Genomic DNA, 22,275 nt, shown 5'->3' on the forward strand with positions numbered 1-22,275 from the left:
CAGGAGTAGGCCATTCAGCCCTTCGAGCCAGCACCGCCATTCAATGCGATCATGGCTGATCACTCTCAATCAGTACCCCGTTCTTGCCTTCTCCCCATACCCCCTAACTCCGCTATCCTTAAGAGCTCTATCCAGCTCTCTGTTGAAAGCATCCAACGAACTGGCCTCCACTGCCTTCTGAGGCAGAGAATTCCACACCTTCACCACCCTCTGACTGAAAAAGTTCTTCCTCATCTCCGTTCTAAATGGCCTACCCCTTATTCTTAAACTGTGGCCCCTTGTTCTGGACTCCCCCAACATTGGGAACATGTTATCTGCCTCTAATGTGTCCAATCCCCTAATTATCTTATATGTTTCAATAAGATCCCCCCTCATCCTTCTAAATTCCAGTGTATACAAGCCCAATCGCTCCAGCCTTTCAACATACGACAGTCCCGCCATTCCGGGAATTAACCTAGTGAACCTACGCTGCACGCCCTCCATAGCAAGAATATCCTTCCTCAAATTTGGAGACCAAAACTGCACACAGTACTCCAGGTGCGGTCTCACCAGGGCCCGGTACAACTGTAGAAGGACCTCTTTGCTCCTATACTCAACTCCTCTTGTTACGAAGGCCAACATTCCATTGGCTTTCTTCACTGCCTGCTGAACCTGCATGCTTCCTTTCATTGACTGATGCACTAGGACACCCAAATCTCGTTGAACTCCCCCTCCTCCTAACTTGACACCATTCAGATAATAATCTGCCTTTCTATTCTTACTTCCAAAGTGAATAACCTCACACTTATCTACATTAAACTGCATCTGCCATGTATCCACCCACTCACACAACCTGTCCAAGTCACCCTGCAGCCTTATTGCATCTTCCTCACAATTCACACTACCCCACAACTTAGTATCATCTGCAAATTTGCTAATGGTACTTTTAATCCCTTAGTCTAAGTCATTAATGTATATCGTAAATAGCTGGGGTCCCAGCACCGAACCTTGCGGTACCCCACTGGTCACTGCCTGCCATTCCGAAAGGGACCCATTTATCCCCACTCTTTGCTTTCTGTCTGTCAACCAATTTTCTATCCATGTCAGTACCCTACCCCCAATACCATGTGCCCTAATTTTGCCCACTAATCTCCTATGTGGGACCTTGTCGAAGGCTTTCTGAAAGTCGAGGTACACCACATCCACTGACTCTCCCTTGTCAATTTTCCTAGTTACATCCTCAAAAAATTCCAGTAGATTTGTCAAGCATGATTTCCCCTTCGTAAATCCATGCTGACTCGGAATGATCCCGTTACTGCTATCCAAATGCTCAGCAATTTCGTCTTTTATAATTGACTCCAGCATCTTCCCCACCACTGATGTCAGACTAACTGGTCTATAATTACCCGTTTTCTCTCTCCCTCCTTTCTTAAAAAGTGGGATAACATTTGCTATCCTCCAATCCACAGGAACTGATCCTGAATCTATAGAACATTGAAAAATGATCTCCAATGCTTCCACTACTTCTAGAGCCACCTCCTTAAGTACTCTGGGATGCAGACCATCAGGCCCTGGGGATTTATCAGCCTTCAGTCCCATCAGTCTACCCAAAACCATTTCCTGCCTAATGTGGATTTCCTTCAGTTCCTCCATCACCCTAGGTTCTCCGGCCCCTAGAACATTTGGGAGATTGTGTGTATCTTCCTCAGTGAAGACAGATCCAAAGTAACGGTTTAACTCGTCTGCCATTTCTTTGTTCCCCATAATAAATTCCCCTGCTTCTGTCTTCAAGGGACCCACATTTGCCTTGACTATTTTTTTCCTCTTCACGTACCTAAAAAAACTTTTGCTATCCTCCTTTATATTATTGGCTAGTTTACCCTCGTACCTCATCTTTTCTCCCCGTATTGCCTTTTTAGTTAACTTTTGTTGCTCTTTAAAAGAGTCCCAATCCTCTGTCTTCCCACTCTTCTTTGCTATGTTATACTTCCTCTCCTTAATTTTTATGCTGTCCCTGACTTCCCTCGTCAGCCACAGGTGTCTCTTACTCCCCTTAGAGTCTTTCCACCTCTTTGGAATAAATTGATCCTGCAACCTCTGCATTATTCCCAGGAATACCTGCCATTGCTGTTCTACCGTCTTCCCTGCTAGGGCCTCCTTCCAATCAATTTTGGCCAGCTCCTGCCTCATGCCTCTGTAATCCCCTTTGCTATACTGTAATACCGACACTTCCGATTTTCCCTTCTGCCTTTCCATTTGCAGAGTAAAACTTATCATGTTGTGATCACTGCCTCCTAATGGCTCTTTTACCTCTGGTCCCCTTATCAGATCAGGATCATTACACAACACTAAATCCAGAATTGCCTTCTCCCTGGTAGGCTCCAGTACAAGCTGTTCTAAGAATCCATCTCGAAGGCACTCTACAAACTCTCTTTCCTGGGGTCCATTTCCAACCTGATTTTCCCAGTCTACCTGCATGTTGAAATCTCCCATAACCACCGTAGCATTACATTTTTGACACGCCAATTTTATCTCCTGATTCAACTTGCACCCTATGTCGAGGCTACTGTTTGGGGGCCTATAGATAACTCCCATTAGGGTCTTTTTACCCTTACAATTTCTCATTTCTATCCATACTGATTCAACATCTCCTGATTCTATGTCACCCCTTGCAAGGGAATGAATATCATTCCTTACCATCAGAGCAACCCCACCCCCTCTGCCCACCTGTCTGTCTTTTCTATACGTTGTGTACCCCTGAATATTCAGTTCCCAGCCCTGGTCCTCTTGTAGCCATGTCTCAGTGATCCCTACAACATCATACTTGCCCATGACTAACTGAGCCTCAAGCTCATCCACTTTATTTTTTATACTACGCGCATTTAAGTACAACACTTTAACTTCTGTATTTACCTCCCCTCTCACATCGTTCACAATTGGCCCTGCCCTTAATTTCTTTTCCCCTCTAGAACTTCTGTTCCCATTCTTCCGAGAGTCTTTTGCAATATCTCCTGTATTCCCTTTTACCTCATCTTCATATTCACAATTTGTTAACCCCTCCCCCCCCACTACTTAGTTTAAAGCCACAGGTGTCACACTAGCAAACCAATGATCAACGAGAAAGATCGCAAAACAGAAGGGAACAAGAGACACGACAGGAAAGGACTCAGCGTCTCGAGGATCAACGAAAAAGAACACAAAGGGAACTTTGCAAGTTTGTGGATGACACAAAGCTGGGTGGCAGTGTAAACTGTGAAGCAGATGTTAGGAGGTTGCAGGGTGACCTGGACAGGTTGAGTGAGTGGGCAGATGTGTGGCAGGTGCAGTATAATAAAGATAAATGTGAGGTTATTCACTTTGGCGGCTGAAACAAGGAGGCAGATTATTATCAGAATGGAGTTAGGTTAGGTAAGAGGGAAGTGCAGCGAGACCTGGATGTCCTTGTACACCAGTCACTGGAAGTTGGCGTGCAGGTACAGCAGGCAGTGAAGAAAGCTAATGGAATGTTGGCCTTCATAACAAGAGGATTTCAGTATGGGAGTAAAGAGGTTCTTCGGCAGTTGTACAGGGCCCTGGTAAGACCACATCTGGGGTATTGTGTACAGTTTTGGTCTCCTAATTTGAGGAAGGACATCCTTGTAATTGAGGCAGTGCAGCGTTGGTTCACGAGATTGATCCCTGGGATGGCGGGACTGACATATGAGGAAAGTTTGAAAAGACTAGGCTTGTATTCACTGGAGTTTAGAAGGATGAGAGGGGATCTTATAGAAACATATAAAATTATAAAAGGACTGGACAAGCTAGATGCAGGAAAAATGTTCCCAATGTTGGGCGAGTCCAGAACCAGGGGCCACAGTCTTAGAATAAAGGGGAGGCCATTTAAAACTGAGGTGAGAAAAAAAGATTTCACCCAGAGGGTTGTGAATTTGTGGAATTCTCTGCCGTGGAGGCCAATTCACTGGATGGATTTAAGAGAGAGTTAGATAGAGCTCTAGGGGCTAGTGCAATCAAGTGATATGGAGAGAAGGCAGGCACAGGGTATTGATTGGGGATGATCAGCCATGATCACAATGAATGGTGGTGCTGGCTCGAAGGGCCGAATAGCTTCCTCCTGCACCTATTTTCTATGTCTATGTTTCTATGGAAGAAGAGACGCAACCGGAAGGAACTGAACGTCTCGAGGATCAACAGGAAGAACGCAAGACAGAAGGAATGAAGCGATGCCACAAGAAAAAACTGAACGTCTCGAGCATGACAGAGAAAGAAGGCAAAGCTGAAGGGATGAAGAGACGGGAGATGAAAGAACTAGAAGACTGCCTGAACAGCGGGCCAGAGATACAACGAGACGAAATGCACAACTCACATGGAGAAATCTTTCTGCTGATGTTGGTGAAATGACCAAAGTTTGCCCTCAGTGTTGAGCGTACCGTTTCTCTGGAGAAACAGCCAACTTTTGCTGCATGAAGGGTAAGGTGAACATTGTTCCTCTCCGGGCACTACCTGATGAACTGATGAAATTGTACACAATTGACACACCACAAGCAAACGAGTTCAGAAAGAATATTAGACAATACAACTGCCTCTTCAAATTACGTCATTCTGTGCCAAGGAAGAGGTGCCACCAAGGCCTGGGTAGAGTCCTTCAGTCATCATTCAAGGGCAGATTCATCATTACCTTGGTCCATGGATGCCTGACCTCGACCAGCTGAGTCAATTCTTGCAGATCTATTTTATGGACCCCCCAAGATGGCATTGAATTGCGAATGGGTATACTGCGAGATGCTGGTATTCAATAGACAATAGGTGCAGGAGGAGGCCATTCGGCCCTTCGAGCCAGCACTAGGGAAATTTTTGAGATGCTTGAAAACTTGATAAGACGAAACAACCCTTACATTTCTTCTCTTCAAACGGCATTGGAAAGACAGCAGGGGAAGAGAAAAGACATTCTAGCCTTCCATCACAGTGAGGAGGCGACTGGAGGACACTCACTGTGATGGATGTTTCTTTTTGTTTGATTGTGTGTGTTATTGCTTATTTTTATTGCTCTTGTTGTTGGACTGTGGGTAATCTTTCATTTCACTGCACATTTATGTGTATGCAAATAAAACTATTCATCGAGTGCCTCACTGGACCAGATGGCCTCTTTGGAAACTGTATAGCTTTTGTCTCAATAGACAATAGACAATAGGTGCAGGAGGAGGCCATTCGGCCCTTCGAGCCAGCAACACCATTCAATGTGATCATGGCTGATCATTCTCAATTAGTACCCCGTTCCTGCCTTCTCCCCATACCCTCTGACTCCGCTATCCTTAAGAGCTCTATCTAGCTCTCTCTTGAAAGCATTCAGAGAATTGGCCTCCACTGCCTTCTGAGGCAGAGAATTCCACAGATTCACAACTCTCTGACTGAAAAAGTTTTTCCTCATCTCACTTCTAAATGGCCTACACCTTATTCTTAAACTGTGGCCCCTTGTTCTGGACTCCCCCAACATTGGGAACATGTTTCCTGCCTCTAACGTGTCCAACCCCTTAATAGTCTTATACGTTTCGATAAGATCTCCTCTCATCCTTCTAAATTCTAAATTTAGTCTCGACTGTGGAATATCAGAAGAGAGGCCTGCCTCATTTGCACTGTCTGCTGTGGCTTGACGAAGCGACTAAGCCACGACCACAAGATTTTGACAGATTAGTGCAGGCTGAAATACCAGACCCGCAAGTAGATCCCGAGCTGCATGGATTGGTACTGAAGCACATGATTTATGCAGACCTCCCAACCCTTCCGAATTTGGCAGAATGTTTCCGCTTTCTTATTTCATTTCCGCCATTCCGATTTCGCCTCACATTTTTTCCGCAAAACACATGCCTTGCCACGCGCCCCGCCCCGCCTCTCGCCTGGCCTCGCCGCTCACCGGGCCTGGCCTCACCTCTCACCGGGCCAGGCCTCGCCTCATCGCTCCCCGTTGATATTGAGAGGAGATTGGGTGAGTGAATGTGGGGTGGGGGCAGAGGGGAGTGGGGTGGAGGGAAGGGGAGGGGGATGAGAGAGGAAGGGAGGGGGTGGGGAGGAGGAGTGTGGGGAGGGGGAGGGTGGAATGGAGGTGGGGGAAAAGGGGGGAGGGTAGTGGGTGGGGGGAGGGTTATGGGGGAGTGGGGGGGACATGAGCCATTGTGGCTTGCTGTTGAAGTCCTCTGAAGCAAGTATGTCTTCAATGAAATGAGATATGTGCAGTTTTAAATAAAACTCTTTCTTCATAACGTAGTCATACATTTTATGACCGTTCTTTTATTTAATACCAAGAGAATTGGGATGTGTAAGGAAAAAAGCAAAATAGGAAAAACAAAACAAAACAAAACAAATTTTTCTTTGTGTTGTAAAAAGTATTTCTGTTCAATAACCTTTCTATAAATAGCAGAATATACTCATGATAGGCCTGACATTGTACATGTAGTCCAAGAATTACAGACTGTTGGAAATAATAATTGTTTTTCACACATGAATGTAGCACAGCGCATATGCGCATTTGGCGTGCATACTTTTATTTTGCTGAAAACTTGCATTGTGTGCCATATTATAATAATAATAATAATGCATTTTATTTATATAGCGCTTTTCATATACTCAAAGACGCTTTACAGAGATTTTGAGAACATATTATGAGTTTTGATGTAAAATTCTAAATTTTGGACATCAAATGTTGGGAGGTCTGTTCATGGACTGTTCTGCGACCTTACCTCTCCATGTTGGAAGAATGGAAGATGCAGAAAGAGATTCCCGAGGCCGTTTATCGAAGGCAAAATGTGTTGAGATGATTCATATCCTCTGTACAGAAGATCTCCGGATATGGGAGGATTTCAGGGACATCAAGAAGGACGCCGGAATCAACCAGATTTCCACTTCTGAATGGGTGGTGCCCTGTAATGCTCAACTATTGAAATTGTTCAAATGTCACATCAACATTGAGATATGCTCCTCTGTGAAGTCGGTCAAATACATGTTCAAGTACACCTTGAAGGGGAGTGATCAACCAGTTTTTGGAGTTAACAGGGATGATGAAATTGCACAGTACTTGACTGGCAGATACATTGGTCCATCGGAAGCAGTGGGATCAATCCTTGGATTTCCAACTCATGAGAGACACCCCTCTGTCATTCGACTCCAGGTATATCTACCACAAGAACAAGTCCTTATCAGAGTTGATGTTGTTCGGCAGGTGAGAAATGAGAATATTGCGAGGACGACTTTAACTGAATTCATGGAATTGTGTTCTCGAGATCAATTTGCAAGAACACTGTACTACGCCGATGTACCCTGATTTTACACATGGAACAATCGGAAATGGCAAAGAAGGAAGTTTGGGAAGTGTGGAGGATCTTCCAGGTATTTTTGAAGCCAACGTTCTGGGACGAGTGTATACCATTTCTCCAAGATGTTGTGACCTCCACTACTTGAGACTGCTTCTTCATCACGTAAGAAAGTCAGTATCCTTCGATTCATTGAGGACACATGACAGACATATTCTTCCTTCCTTCAAAGACGTCTGCGTAGAAAGAGGTTTGTTGAAAACTGACAACCATGTGCAATACACAATGGAAGATGCTGAGAGGACAAGACTCCCCGGTGCAATGAGAGATTTGTTTGTTGTTTTGCTGACGAGTGCTGAGATCAACACTCCTCGACAATTATGGGCTTGCTTCAAGAATTCAATGCCTGAAGATTACCTTCAAAGAGAACGGACAACAATCAGTGATCCAAATATCATGATTGATGAGAGGCATCATGATCAGGCTCTGTTATATATTCAAGACAAGCTTGCGAATTACAAGACACTGGGATACATTCATTTGCCACTACCAAGACATGGAAGGATGAACCTTGATGGTGACAATCCTGAATTGCTGCGTGAATTGCAGTCCAATAGACCTGAACATCAATGATTTGTTGAAGAGAAGGAGCCTCTGCTGAATGCTGAGCAAAGAGCAGTGTATGACCATGTGTGCAGCTGCTTGAAAAGGATCAATATTTTTCATTGATTCACCAGCAGGAATGGGCAAGACATTTCTCACCAATTTGATCCTCTCCAAAGTTCGAGGTCAAGTTGATGTTGCTTTTGCTGTGGCATCCTCTGGTACAGCAGCTACTTTAATGCCTGGTGGAAGAACTGCACATTCTCGATTCAAGATACCCATTGAAGTGACTGATAATACAATGTGCAACATTGAGAAGAACTCCTACATGGCAGATTTGATCAGGAGTGAGACTGATGGTTTGGGATGAGTGCCCGATGATTAGGAGGGAGAACTTTGAAGCGGTGGACAGAACTCTTCGAGATCAATGCGAAAAGAACGATGAGCCTTTTGGCGGCATTCTTACCATTTGTTTTGGCTATTTTTAACAACTTCCTGTTGTGAAAAGGGGAAATGATGCTGGTTTAAAATTCCTGCATCAAGAAATCACACTTTCACCAAGTTTCAATTGAAGAGGAATATGCAATTGAGAGAGGGAGAAGACAACTATTCTCAATTTTTGCTGAAAGTCGGAGAAGACAGGATTTTAAAAAAATGACGATGATGAAATTGAAATCCCAGAAGACATGGTTTTTATCGGCAAGATCACTGGAGGATTGCATTGATTTTATATATCCCACCTTCGACAATCCTGCCGAATTGTTCTCCGACAATTGTATCTTGGTTCCGCTCAACGATATGAAGAGGAGCATCAATTCTAGATGTATCAGACGCTTCCCTGGAATCATGAAGAAAAACCTTTCTTCCCAATGACTGAGGGAACTAATGCTACTCACTTCCCGACAGAATTCCTCGATTCAGTCGAGACCGCTGGATTATCACCACACAAATTGGGAGTTGAAAAAAGGATCACCATTCATTTTAATGAGAAACTTAGAACTCCCAAGGCTATGCAATGGAACATAGAAACATAGAAAATAGGTGCAGGAGTAGGCCATTCGGCCCTTCGGGCCACATCTAACTCCCTCTTAAATATAGCCAATGAACTGGCCTCAACTACCTTCTGTGGCAGAGAATTCCACAGACTCACTACTCTCTGTGTGAAGAAATGTTTTCTCATCTCGGTCCTAAAAGACTTCCCCCTTATCCTTAAGCTGTGACCCCTGGTTCTGGACTCCCCCAACATCGGGAACAATCTTCCCGCATCTAGCCTCTCCAACCCCTTAAAAATTTTATATGTTTCATATAAACGAGGATGATCGTGGAACAGCTACACGATAATCTGATCGTTGCAAAAATCAACATTGGAACCTTCAAAGATGACGTTGTTATGAATCCGTTATGTACGGCTGGCGGACGTGCGGCTCGACGCCCCCAGGTCGCTGCGCAAACCGTCCACTCCCTCCCCTCATTCAAGGACTGCTCGGACAACGACGATCCGCTCCAATAATAATCCGCTCATTCATCTGCAGGTCCTGGGTCCTGGAGGGGGAGGGGGGGGGACGTGGCCGCTGATTAGCCAGCCGCGCCCAGGCAACCGTTGCTAGGGCACGATAGGCGTCGGCGATTGGCGGAGGGCGCTGTCTGTCCGAGGGCCGGGTCTGCGGCTCAACCTATCGGACGCGTTCACCTGCGCGGGGGGGGGGGGGGGTTGGGGAGGCGGCTCTCATTGGTCGGACGCTGGGAGGGGGCGGGACCTTTGTCCTTTGTGACGTCACAGCCTGAGCGGCAGGACCCGCTCCCATTGGCTGCTGGCGCTGCCCGTCAGTGGGGGGCGGGAGCTGGTCGCCGGTCAATAGACAATAGACAATAGGTGCAGGAGTAGGCCATTCAGCCCTTCGAGCCAGCACCGCCATTCAATACGATCATGGCTGATCACTCTCAATCAGTACCCCGTTCCTGCCTTCTCCCCATACCCCCTCACTCCGCTATCCTTAAGAGCTCTATCCAGCTCTCTCTTGAAAGCATCCAACGAACTGGCCTCCACTGCCTTCTGAGGCAGAGAATTCCACACCTTCACCACTCTCTGACTGAAAAAGTTCTTCCTCATCTCCGTTCTAAATGGCCTACCCCATATTCTTAAACTGTGGCCCCTTGTTCTGGACTCCCCCAACATTGGGAACATGTTTCCTGCCTCTAATGTGTCCAATCCCCTAATTATCTTATATGTTTCAATAAGATCCCCCCCTCATCCTTCTAAATTCCAGTGTATACAAGCCTAATCACTCCAGCCTTTCAACATACGACAGTCCCGCCATTCCGGGAATTAACCTAGTGAACCTACGCTGCACGCCCTCCATAGCAAGAATATCCTTCCTCAAATTTGGAGACCAAAACTGCACACAGTACTCCAGGTGCGGTCTCACCAGGGCCCGGTACAACTGTAGAAGGACCTCTTTGCTCCTATACTCAACTCCTCTTGTTACGAAGGCCAACATTCCATTGGCTTTCTTCACTGCCTGCTGTACCTGCATGCTTCCTTTCATTGACTGATGCACTAGGACACCCAGATCTCGTTGAACTCCCCCTCCTCCTAACTTGACACCATTCAGATAATAATCTGCCTTTCTATTCTTACTTCCAAAGTGACGGGATGAGGAATACACTCGCTCAGCGCCTGCCGTCGCTCGGCCCCGCGTCCTCCCCCCCCCTCCATTCCCAATAGACAAGACAATAGGTGCAGTAGACCATTCGGCCCTTCGAGCCAGCACCGCCATTCAATGTGATCATGGCTGATCATTCTCAATCAGTACCCCGTTCCTGCCTTCTCCCCATACCCTCTGACTCCACTATCCTTAAGAGCTCTATCTAGCTCTCTCTTGAATGCATTCAGAGAATCGGTCTCCACTGCCTTCTGAGGCAGTGAATTCCACAGATTCACAACTCTGATTGAAAACGTTTTTCCTCATCTCCGTTCTAAATGGCCTACCCCTTATTCTTACACTGTGGCCCCTGGTTATGGACTCCCCCAACAAGTTTCCTGCCTCTAACATGTCCAACCCCTTATATGTTTCGATAAGATCCCCTCTCATCCTTCTGAATTCCAGTGTATACAAGCCTAGTCGCTCCAGTCTTTCAACATATGACAGTCCCGCCATTCCGGGAATTAACCTAGTAAATCTACGCTGCACGTCCCCAATAGCAAGAATATCCTTCCTCAAATTTGGAGACCAAAATTGCACACAGTACTCCAGGTGCGGTCTCACTAGGGCCTTGTACAACTGCAGAAGGACTTCTTTGCTCCTATACTCAACTCCTCTTGTTATGAAGGCCAACATTCCATTGCCTTTCTTCACTGCCTGCTGTACCTGTACGCTTCCTTTCAGTGCCTGATGCACTAGGACACCCAGATCTCGTTGTACGTCCCCTTTTCTTAACTTGACACCATTCAGATAATAATCTGCCTTCCTATTATTACCGCCAAAGTGGATAACCTCACACTTATCCACATTAAACTGCATCTGCCATGCATCCGCCCACTCATACCTTTCCAAGTCACCCTGCAACCTCATAGCATCTTCCTCACAGTTCACACTGTCACCCAGCTTTGTATCATCTGCAAATTTCCTAATGGTACTTTTAATCCCTTCATCCAAGTCATTAATGTATATTGTAAATAGCTGCGGTCCCAGCACCGAGCCTTGCGGTACCCCACTAGTTACTGCCTGCCATTCTGAAAGGGACCCATTTATCCCCACTCTTTGCTTTCTGTCTACCAACCAATTTTCTATCCCCAATACCATGACCAGCCATGATCACATTGAATGGCGGTGCTGGCTCGAAGGGCCGAATGGCCTACTCCTGCACCTATTGTCTATTGTCTACCATGCTCTAATTTTGCCCACTAATCTCCCGAGGGCGATCCTGCGGCCGGCGACCCAAGGAGTGGGATGTCTTCTTCTTGCGTTTGAGGCAGCAGGAGTTATGTAACGCCCTCTAGGCGCTGTAGCCAGTGCAATGTGCTGTTGTCAAGGGCCGTGAGGTCTACCCCTCCACCAGGGGGACGGAGGACAGTGCAGTCGGACATGGCGTGCTGCGCTGTTTGCTGATCTGCTCCACACACTCAGGCTGCTGATGGACACAACCCCCAACGATGCATGTTGGCGTTGAACCGGCCGACCCCTGTGCGGAGCCGGTTCAGGGCGACCCACTCTTTGCGGGGCATGTCCGAGCCGGGTGGGGCTGTGGTGTTCAGTGCGACAGTGAATTGAGGAGGTCGCGATGTCTGTTCCCTGCTGGTTCTCCATGCTCATAGTATGTTGAAACTGGAGCCACAGAGGGTCGCCGCATGACGGGAGAAAGGGTGATGAGATGGCAGTCGTTGAGGTCCCCGTTGCTGTGATGGGGCCTTGCACACTCTCTGCGCAGCTTGGTGGGTGCGATACCTGCAAGCACCGGCAGGAGATCTGTCGGAGTAGGGCATAGGCAGTCAGTGATGATCCGCATGGTGTCGTTGAGGGTGGCGTCTAGCTTGCCGGTATGAGCGCTGCGGCACCATGCTGGGGCGGCGTACTCAGCGGCGCTGCACACGAGTGCAAGAGCACTGGTTCGAAGAGTAGATGTCCTGGCGCCCCATGACGATCCGGCCAAGCAACGCAGGTTGTTCCGTGCCGAGACTTTAGCGCGGAGAGTTTCAAGGTGTTGCTTGTAGGTCAGCTGCCGATCTAGTTTCGCCCCGAGGTATGTAGGAAATGGGTTGTAGGGTAGGGGTGACCCATTGAGGATGACGGTTGGCTGGCGTTGAGCTTTCTTATTGTTCAGGTGAAAGGCCGTTGTGGTGATTTTTGCCATGCTCAGTTTTAGTCTCCAGGTCTTAAGGTAGCCCGCGACAAGTTCCATATCTGCCGAGAGCACATCCTCCACATTTGACCAGCTCTTGTCTGAGTGCAGTAGGGCCAAGTCATCTACGTATCCATACTGGCACGAGGTCGTGCGTGGCAGATCGCTGATATAGAGATTGAAGAGCATGGGGGCCAGTACCGAGCCTTGGGGGACTCCGTTTCTTAGGCGTTGCAGTCGGCTAGATTGTCCGTCGCTGGTCTTGAGTACAAAACTGCGGTTGGCAAGGATGTTGGCAAGGAGCCGCACTAAATGACGGTCAGGGATGGTTCGGAGGAGCTTCAAGATCAGGCCCTGGTGCCACACAGTATCATAAGCGGCGGTGAGGTCCACCAGTGTGATGCCCGTCTTGTCACCCTTTTCGAAACTGTCTTCGATGTCATTGGTCAGCTTGACTATTTGGTGGGTGGTGCAGCGTCCACGCTGAAATCCGGCTTGTTCAGCGGGTTGTAGAGGTCAACGATTGGATCGAGCCGGGTCAGGAGAAGCCATTCGAAGAGCTTGTACAGGACACAGAGGAGTGAGATGGGCCGATAGAATGGACTGACCAGTGAGGCAAGACGAGTAAAACTCACGGAGCCAGGCCAGGCATTTAGGACCACAGTGTTTCAGGAATTCTGGGGGGGATGTGAGTGAATGACGGAGGGAAGGAGGTCTGGGTGCCCTCTGGTCCTCCGTGTGCAGTGCCCCCTGGCGCCGGGAGGGTCGAGTTTAGTTTATTGTCACGTGTACCGAGGTGCAATGAAAAGCTTTTTTGTTGTGTGCTAACCAGTGAGCAGAAAGGCAACACACGATTACAATCGATCCGTCCGCAGTGTACGGATACGGGATGCAGGGAAATACCATGAGTGCTAGACACGTGTGATTCCAGCATGGAGACAAGGTTTCTCCCTGTATAAGGTGATAAGTGACAGGAGCAGAATTGGGCCATTCGGCCCATCAAGTCTACTCCACCATTCAATCATGGACGATCTATCTCTCCCTCTTAACACCATTCTCCTGCCCCCGACACCCGTACCAATTAAGATTCTCTCACTCTCCGCTTAAAGGGCACGGCACGGTGGTGCAGCGGTGGAGTTGTTGCCTCCTGAGACCGGTATTTCAGCGCCAGAGACCTGGGTTTGATCTTGATCCTGTCTGTGCGGAGTTTATATGCTCTCCCTCTGATCTGTGTGGGTTTTCTCTGGGTGCTCTGGTTTCCTCCCACACTCCAAAGATGTGCAGGTTTGTAGGTTAATTGGCTTCTGCAAAATTGTAAAATCATCGCTAATGTGTGTCGGATGGAGCTAGTGTACGGGGTGATCAACATTGGAACCTTCAAAGATGACATTGTTATGATTCCTAGGATAACGCTCACTTTGACAGAACGCGAAGACATTCCCCTTAAGTGGAGACAATTCCCAATTCAGTCACGTTTCGCTATGACGATCCATAAAGCGCAAGGACCGACCATGGAGAACATGTTGATATACCTCGAGAGACCAGTATTTCAGCATGATGGGGGTTGAGGGGGGAAGGGAGGGGATAGACCAATGCGAAAGAACCCCTGATATTTTAAAGAAAAAACGCGATTTTCCCACGTCACAATGGCAACCCAACAAGTTGTGAGCCCAACGGGCCCACTTGGTTTAGTATACATATATATATATGATAGATGAGATGAGATATATTCTGCATTTTAATGGTTTCATCACACATACTGTTCTCCCACAACACTGATTACACAGCGAAAGGCAGATTGAACGGCTGGTTTTGTCCACTAAAATGCGGCAGTTCTGCTCCTTTGCGTATTACACTTCACTATAGGCGATTTCGACGGAGTGGTCTATCTCGTTACTCGAGTATCTTTGGTCAGGGACTCTTCTTCAGACTGATCGGAAAGGGCGAGGGGAGGAAGCTGGAAAAGAGAAATGGGGGCTGGACAAAGCCTGGCGAGGGATCGGTGGACACAAAATGCGGGAGTAACTCAGTGGGACAGGCAGCATCTCTGGAGAGAAGGAATGGGTGACGTTTCAGGTTGAGACCCTTCTTCAGAAGTGATAGGTGGATACAAGTGAGGGTGACACAAGAAACTGCAGATGCTGGAATCTTGCAGAGAACACAATTTAGTTAGATGCACAGAATCTCTTGCCCAGAGTGGGGGAATCGAGGACCAGTGGACAGAGGTTCAAGGTGATGGGTAAAAGATGTAATAGGAATCTGAGGGAGCCCCATAGCACAAGCGTCCATGTCGCGGGGCTGGAAACTGGAAGTGTCCTGAGCTAATTCTGCTACCACCATCATCTATTGCAGGGGTGGCCAAACCGCGGTTCGCGAGCTACATGCGGCTCTTTGACCTTTAATATGCGGCTCGTGGACGCAAGAGACAAGCGTCGGTAGTCAGGATTGAACCCGGGTCTCTGGCGCTGTAAGACAGCGCCTCCGCCACAGCGCCTCCCTCGCCTGCTGTAACTCACTGTTATTGGGTTTCAAAGTCCGGCCGGTTTGTTTACCAGACAGGTAGACAGCGCCACGGGGGGCTCGGGTTTCCACGGGGGCTATTTTAAGAATGCGGTCACACACACACAATGTGCTGGAACTCACTTAGTAACAGTCTAGATCAGCCTTGGATACAGTGACGGAGACCTCAGGAAGTCCTCAGGTTTGCTTGGGAGTTCATCAGTCTTTCCATTTGTCTTTCCGTCTCTCGGTCCAGCTCCCCACCTCGGCAGAGAGACGCAAAAATGCCGGGGAGTAAGTAACACAGCGGGACAGGCAGCATCTCTGGAGAGAAGGGACGGGTGACGTTTCAGGTCGAGAGGCCCTCTGAAGATAGACACACAAAAACGCCGGAGTACCTCAGCGACTCAGTCAGCATCTCCGGAGAGAAGTCAGGGGAGAGAAGGGGGGGGAGACACGGAGATGTGGAAGGGTAAAGGGTGTGTGCAAAACACAGATCAAAGGGGCCGCTGATCCAAGGAGAATGTAGGGAGACCCACACACACACACACACAATGCTGGAGTAACTCAGCGGGTCAGGCAGCATCTCTGGAGAAAAAAGGGATAGGCATACATGCATTTCTTAATATTTATATAAAATTTTTGTAACAAAATGTGTATGTAACAATAAAAACGTATGTGTAAATTTTGTTCATGTCTTGCGGCTCTCAAACATCTGAACTTTATCGTATGTGGCTCTTACATTAAGCAAGTTTGGCCACCCCTGGTCTATTGCAACAGGTGATGACTCCCACTGATTGTCACCGGAAGCTTGCGCCCTTTTCAGGACGGACGATGACTGCGATGTCAACATTTGAAACATGGATGATGGACACGAAAGAAGAAGAATCTGAGGGGCACCTTTTTAACACAAAGGCTGGTGGGTGTATGGAACGAGCTGTCAGGGGAGGTAGTTGAGGCTGGGCCTATCACAACGTTTAAGAAACAGTTATAGACAGGTATATGGACATGACAAGTTTGGAGGGATATGGACCCAACGCGGGCAGGTGGGACTAGTGTAGCAGGGACATGTGGCCAGTGTGGGCAAGTTGGGGTGAAGGGCCTGTTTCCGTGCTGCAATAACTCGGCGGGTCAGGCAGCATCTGTGGAGAACATGGATAGGTGAGGTTTCGGGTTGGAACCCTTCTTCAGACTACACTATGTTAACGGATGAGGAGGTGATCGGCAGATGGGTGGAGTGAGCGACAGCGGCGAGAGAAAACAAACAGAAAAAAGTGTGTGAGATAAGGAGAGAGGAATGTAAACGTGCAGCTTTAAGGTACAATGGTCAGGTAGCATTTGGAGTATTGCATAGAGTTCAGGTCACTCCAATGCAGGACTGATATGGAGGATTTGGGGAAGGTGCAGAGAGGGTTTACCAGAATGGTTTAAAAACAAGGGACTGCAGATGCTGGTTTACAAAAAAAGACACAAATTGCTGGAGTAATGCAGCAAGACAGGCAGGCAGACTGAAGAGGGTCTCGACCTGAAACCTTACCCATTCCTTGCAGCATTTTGTGTCTACCTAAATAGCGCCTATCCATGGCGCGGTGTGCCAGCAGGCTGGAGCAGCGGGCAAAGGCCTTGCCACGCAGCGGGCAGGTGAAGGGGCGCTCGCCGCTGTGGGTACGCCGGTGCTGCCACAGCCTGGACATGCGGGTGAAACCCTTGCCACACTCAGCGCACTCAAAGGGTCTCTCTCCGGTGTGTATCGGCTGGTGCTTCCGTAGCCCCCGTGCTCTCTTGTAACGCTTGCCGCGGTGGGAAGAGCAGCTCGCCGGCGTGGGCTCGCCGGTGCTGCCGCAACCCCCGTGAGCTCTCAAACGCCTCACCGCAGTACTGGCAGTCGGAGGGCTGGCCACTGGTGTGCACGCGCTGGTGAGAGAGGGCGTGGGAGGCCGCGGCAAACCGCTCGCCACTCACCGGGCTGGGGTTGAGACAGTCACCGGCGTGCGCCCGCCGGTGGCTCAGCATGTTGGAGGAGTTGGTGAAGCTCTTGCCGCAGTCGCTGCAGCTGAACGGCCGCTCCCCGGTGTGCAGGCGCCGGTGCACCTTCACTTCCGACGATGACTTGAAGCCTTTGCCGCAGTCGGAGCAGGTGAAGGGCCGCTCGCTGCTGTGCACCCGCTGGTGCTGGCTCAGCCCCGACGACTGGGTAAAGCTCTTGCCGCAGGTGGAGCAGCCAAAGGGCTTCTCGCCCGTGTGCAGCCGCTGGTGCCGCTTTAGCCTCGACGACTGGGTAAAGCTCTTGCCGCAGGTGGAGCAGCCATAGGGCCTCACGCCCGTGTGCACCCGCCGGTGGATCATCAGGTGCTGCGCCATCTTGAACGTCTTGCTGCAGTCGGAGCAGTCGAAGGGGCGTTCTCCCGTGTGTGACCGCCGGTGGGTCTCCAGCTGGTACGGGTACAGGCATGCCTTGCCACACACGTCACACACACAAATCTTGTCCTTGTTGCGCACCATCATGTGGTCGTCCACCAAAGCTCAGCCCGCACAGTGAGCAGATGGGGTGAGGGGGGCTCACCGGCACCCTGGCCGCCCTCAATGGCTGCTCACGTCCCCATCTCTCCGTCCACAGCAATGGCTCCTAAACCCTGCAGGAGGGGAACACAGAGGGTCAACAAGCTGGCAAACAGGACATTACTAATACGTGAACATCACTGGTGCTTGAAGGGGGGGGGCTGTGGGGAGAAGGAGGGAGTGAGGGGGGGATGAGGGAGTGAGGAGTCACGTGGGTGGGCAGCTTGCATCATGGGAAGAAGGTCACAAAGTGCTAAAGTCACTCGACGAATCGGGCAGTGTCTGTGGAGAACACGGATGTTTTTTGGGTCACAACCCTTCTGCAGACATGAAACGTCTGCGATCCATGTTGACCAGAGATCCTGCATCTAACGTGTCCAACCCCTTAATAATCTTATATGTTTCGATAAGATCCCCTCTCATCCTTCTAAATTCCAGTGTATACAAGCCTAGCCGCTCCAGTCCTTCAACATACGACAGTCCCACCATTCCGGGAATTAGCCTAGTAAACCTACGCTGCACGCACTCAATAGCAAGAATCTGCAGTTCCTTGCGTCTGCCAAAGATAGGCACAAAGTGCTGGGGGAAAGAAAATGTCACTGCGCAGGGCGGGGGGTACATCACAGCGCAGGGCGGCTGGCTGGCGGACGTGCGGCTGGATGCGTTGCACAGATTATATCACAAGGACTATGTGTACTTGTGGTCATTCCAATAGACAATAGGTGCAGGAGTAGGCCATTCGGCCCTTCGAGCCAGCACCACCATTCAATGTGATCATGACTGATCATTCTCAATCAGTACCCCGTTCCTGCCTTCTCCCCATACCCCCTGACTCCGCTATCCTTAAGAGCTCTATCTAGCTCTCTCTTGAATGCATTCAGAGAATTGGCCTCCACTGCCTTCTGAGGCAGAGAATTCCACAGATTCACAACTCTCTGACTGAAAAAGTTCCAGTCATAACAACGGTATAACCATCAGTCTGAAGAAGGGTCTCGGCCCGAAATGTCACCCATTCCTTCTCTGCTGAGATGCTGCCTGACCTGCTGAGTTACTCCAGCATTTTGTGAATAAACAACGGTATAACAGATACCGGACCACGAACTACAACAGACTAGTGATTACATTTTGAAGTGAAGTGAAATTTGACCAAGTTTGACCACTGCTCGGACTGCAACCGAAGAACCAGAGGCCTCATTCCCTCCCTCTCTCATTCACTCACATCCCACTCCTCGTGTCCGCGGCCGGAGGATCGCCCTCCGTCAGGCAGGGAGGGGGAGGAGGGGAGGACGCGGGGCCGAGCGGCGGCGGCTGTTCACCAACCTGAGCTCCCGGCGCTGAGCTCCCGGAAGGCCTGATCCCGTCGGACAGACAGCGCCCTCCGCCAATCAGGGGCCACGTCCAGCCCCCCAGGCGCCGGAAGCTGCGGAGCGACGACGATCCGCTCCAATCACAACCCGCTCATTCATCTGCAGGGGGGGGACGTGGCCGTCGAATGACCGGCCGCGCCCAGGCAACCGTTGCTAGGGCAGCATAGGTGTCGGCGATTGGTGGAGGGCGCTGTCTGTCCGAGGGCTGGACCTATAGGACGCGATCACCTGCGCGGGACGGAGAGGGTGGGCGGGGACGCGGCTCTGATTGGTCGGACGCCGGGAGAGAGCGGGATCTTTGTCCTTTGTGACGTCACGGCCTGGGCGGCGGAACACGCTCCCATTGGCCGCAGGCGCTGCCCGTCAGTGGGTGGGGGGCGCGACCTGGTTGCCGGTCACGTGAGACGGGACTGGGATTCCGCGAGCTCAGGCGGGAGGATGGCAGCCGCCCGCCGTCGCTCGGCCCCGCCTCCTTCCCCCCCCCCCCCCCCAGCCCCTCCACTCCCCCCACAGCCCCCCCACCTCCTCCCTTTCCGAGGGGCAATCCTGCGGCCGGCGACCCGAGGAGTGGGATGTCTTCTTCTTGCGTTTGAGGCAGCAGGAGTTATGTGCCGCCCTCTAGAGGTCTACCCCTCCACCAGGGGGACGGAGGACAGTGCAGTCGGACATGCCGTGCTGCGCTGTTTGCTGGTCTGCTCCACACACTCAGGCTGCTGATGAACGCAACCCCCAACGATGCATGTTGGCGTTGAACCGGCCGACCCCTGTGCGGAGCCGGTTCAGGGCGACCCACTCTTTGCGGGGCATGTCCGAGCCGGGTGGGGCTGTGGTGTTCAGTGCGACGGTGAATTGAGGAGGTGGCGATGTCTGTTCCCAGCTGGTTCTCCATGCTCCTAGTATGTTGAAACCGGAGCCACAGAGGGTCGCCGCGTGACGGGAGAAAGGGTGATGAGATGACAGGCAATGAGGTCCCAGTTGCTGTGAATCCTGGGCGAGGTGGTGCAAAGGATGTTTGGCGTCCGATGGGGCCTTGCACACCAGCCTATGAGTGAAGAACTCTCTGCGAAGCTTGGCGGGTGCGATACCTGCGAGCACCGGCAGGAGATCCGTCGGAGTAGGGCGTAGGCAGCCAGTGATGATCCGCGTGGTGTCGTTGAGGGTGGCGTCAATATGAGTGCTGCGGCACCATGCTGGGGCGGCATACTCAGCGGCGCTGCACACGAGTGCAAGAGCACTGGTTCGAAGAGTAGATGTCCTGGCGCCCCATGATTATCCGGCCGAGCAGCGCAGGAGATTGTTCCGTGCTGAGACTTTAGCGCGGAGAGTTTCAAGGTGTTGCTTGTAGGTCAGCTGCCGATCTAGTTTCACCCCGAGGTATGTAAGAAATGGGTTGTAGGGTAGGGGTGACCCATTGAGGATGACGGTTGGCTGGCGTTGAGCTTCCTTGTTGTTCAGGTGAAAGGCCATTGTGGTGGTTTTTGCTATACTGTTTTAGTCTCCAGGTCTTAAGGTAGCGCGCGACAAGTTCCATATCCGCCGAGAGCACATCCTCAACATTTGACCAACTACTGTCTGAGTACAGTGGGGCCAAGTTATCTGCGTATCCATACTGGCGCGAGGTCATGCGTGGCAGATCGCTGATAAAGAGATTGAAGAGCATGGGGGCCAGTACCGAGCCTTGGGGGACTCCGTTTCTTAGGAGTCGCAGTTGGCTAGATTGTCCGTCGCTGGTCTTGAGTACAAAACTGCGGTTGGCAAGGAGCCGCAGTAAATGACGGTCAGGGATGGTTCAGAGGAGCTTCAAGATCAGGCCCTGGTGCCACACAGTATCATAAGCGGCGGTGAGGTCAAGGAGTGTGATGCCCGCCTTGTGACCCTTTTCGAAACTGTCTTCGATGTCATTGGTCAGCTTGACTATTTGGTGGGTGGTGCAGCGTCCACGCCGAAATCTGGCTTGTTCAGCGGGTAGTTGAGGTCAACGATTGGATTGAGCCAGGTCAGGAGAAGTCATTCGAGGAGCTTGTACAGGACACAGAAGAGCGAGATGGGCCGATAGTTCCTTGGGTTTTCCGCATGCTTGGTTTTGGTAGCGCTTTCCGCCAGATCTTCGGAATGGACTGACCAGTGAGGCAAGAGGAGTAAAACTCACGGAGCCAGGCCAGGCATTTAGGACCGCAGTGTTTCAGGAATTCTGGGGGGATGTGAATGAATGACGGAGAGAAGGAGGTCTGGGTGCCCTCTGGTCCTCCGTGTGCAGCGCCCCCTGGCGGCCGGAGGGTCGAGTTTAGTTTATTGTCATGTGTACCGAGGTGCAATGAAAAGCTTTTTTGGTGTGTGCTAACCAGTCAGCAGAAAGGCAACACACGATTACAATCGATCCGTCCGCAGTGTACGGATACGGGATGAAGGGAATTACGATGAGTGCAAGACTTGTGTGACTCCAGCATGGAGACAAGGTTTCTCCCTGTATAAGGTGATAAGTGACAGGAGCTGAATTGGGCCATTCGGCCCATCAAGTCTACTTCACCATTCAATCATGGACGATCTATCTCTCCCTCTTAACATCATTCTCCTGCCCCGGACACCCGTGCCAATTAAGATTCTCTCACTCTCCGCTTAAAGGGCACGGCACGGTGGTGCAGCGGTGGAGTTGCTGCCTCACGGCGCCAGAGACCTGGGTTTGATCCCGATCCTGTCTGTATGGAGTTTATATGCTCTCCCTGTGATCTGTGTGGGTTTTCTCTGGGTGCTCTGGTTTCCTCCCACACTCCAAAGATGTGCAGGTTTGTAGGTTAATTGGCTTCTGCAAAATTGTAAAATCGTCGCTAATGTGTGTCGGATGGAGCTAGTGTACGGGGTGATCAACATTGGAACCTTCAAAGATGACATTGTTATGATTCCTAGGATAACGCTCACTTTGACAGAACGCGAAGACATTCCCCTTAAGTGGAGACAATTCCCAATTCAGTCACGTTTCGCTATGACGATCCATAAAGCGCAAGGACAAACCATGGAGAACATGTTGATATACCTCGAGAGACCGGTATTTCAGCATGATGGGGGGTTGAGGGGGGAAAGAGTGGGGGAAGGGAGGGTGTAGACCAATGCAAAAGAACCCCCGATATTTT

General features: G+C 50.2%; 2 protein-coding genes across 2 annotated transcripts in view; one reads left to right on the top strand and one right to left on the bottom strand.

The window, feature by feature from the left end:
- Positions 1 to 22,084, bottom strand: part of LOC144601191 (uncharacterized) — a 26,763-nt gene extending 4,679 nt beyond the window's left edge. Inside the window, exons 1-3 of the mRNA XM_078413153.1 lie at positions 22,064 to 22,084; positions 19,101 to 19,200; positions 16,957 to 17,743 (exon numbers count right to left, since the gene is read on the bottom strand). Of these exons, the coding sequence (XP_078269279.1) occupies positions 16,957 to 17,743; positions 19,101 to 19,200; positions 22,064 to 22,084 (908 nt within the window). The remainder of the gene's footprint in view (positions 1 to 16,956; positions 17,744 to 19,100; positions 19,201 to 22,063) is intronic.
- LOC144601046 (uncharacterized) overlaps positions 1 to 22,275 on the top strand; it is a 58,133-nt gene that overhangs the window by 9,082 nt on the left and 26,776 nt on the right. The gene's annotated exons all lie outside the window — the stretch shown is intronic.

This window comes from Rhinoraja longicauda, chromosome 16 (genome assembly GCF_053455715.1).
Source record: "Rhinoraja longicauda isolate Sanriku21f chromosome 16, sRhiLon1.1, whole genome shotgun sequence".
Taxonomy (NCBI): domain Eukaryota; kingdom Metazoa; phylum Chordata; class Chondrichthyes; order Rajiformes; family Arhynchobatidae; genus Rhinoraja; species Rhinoraja longicauda.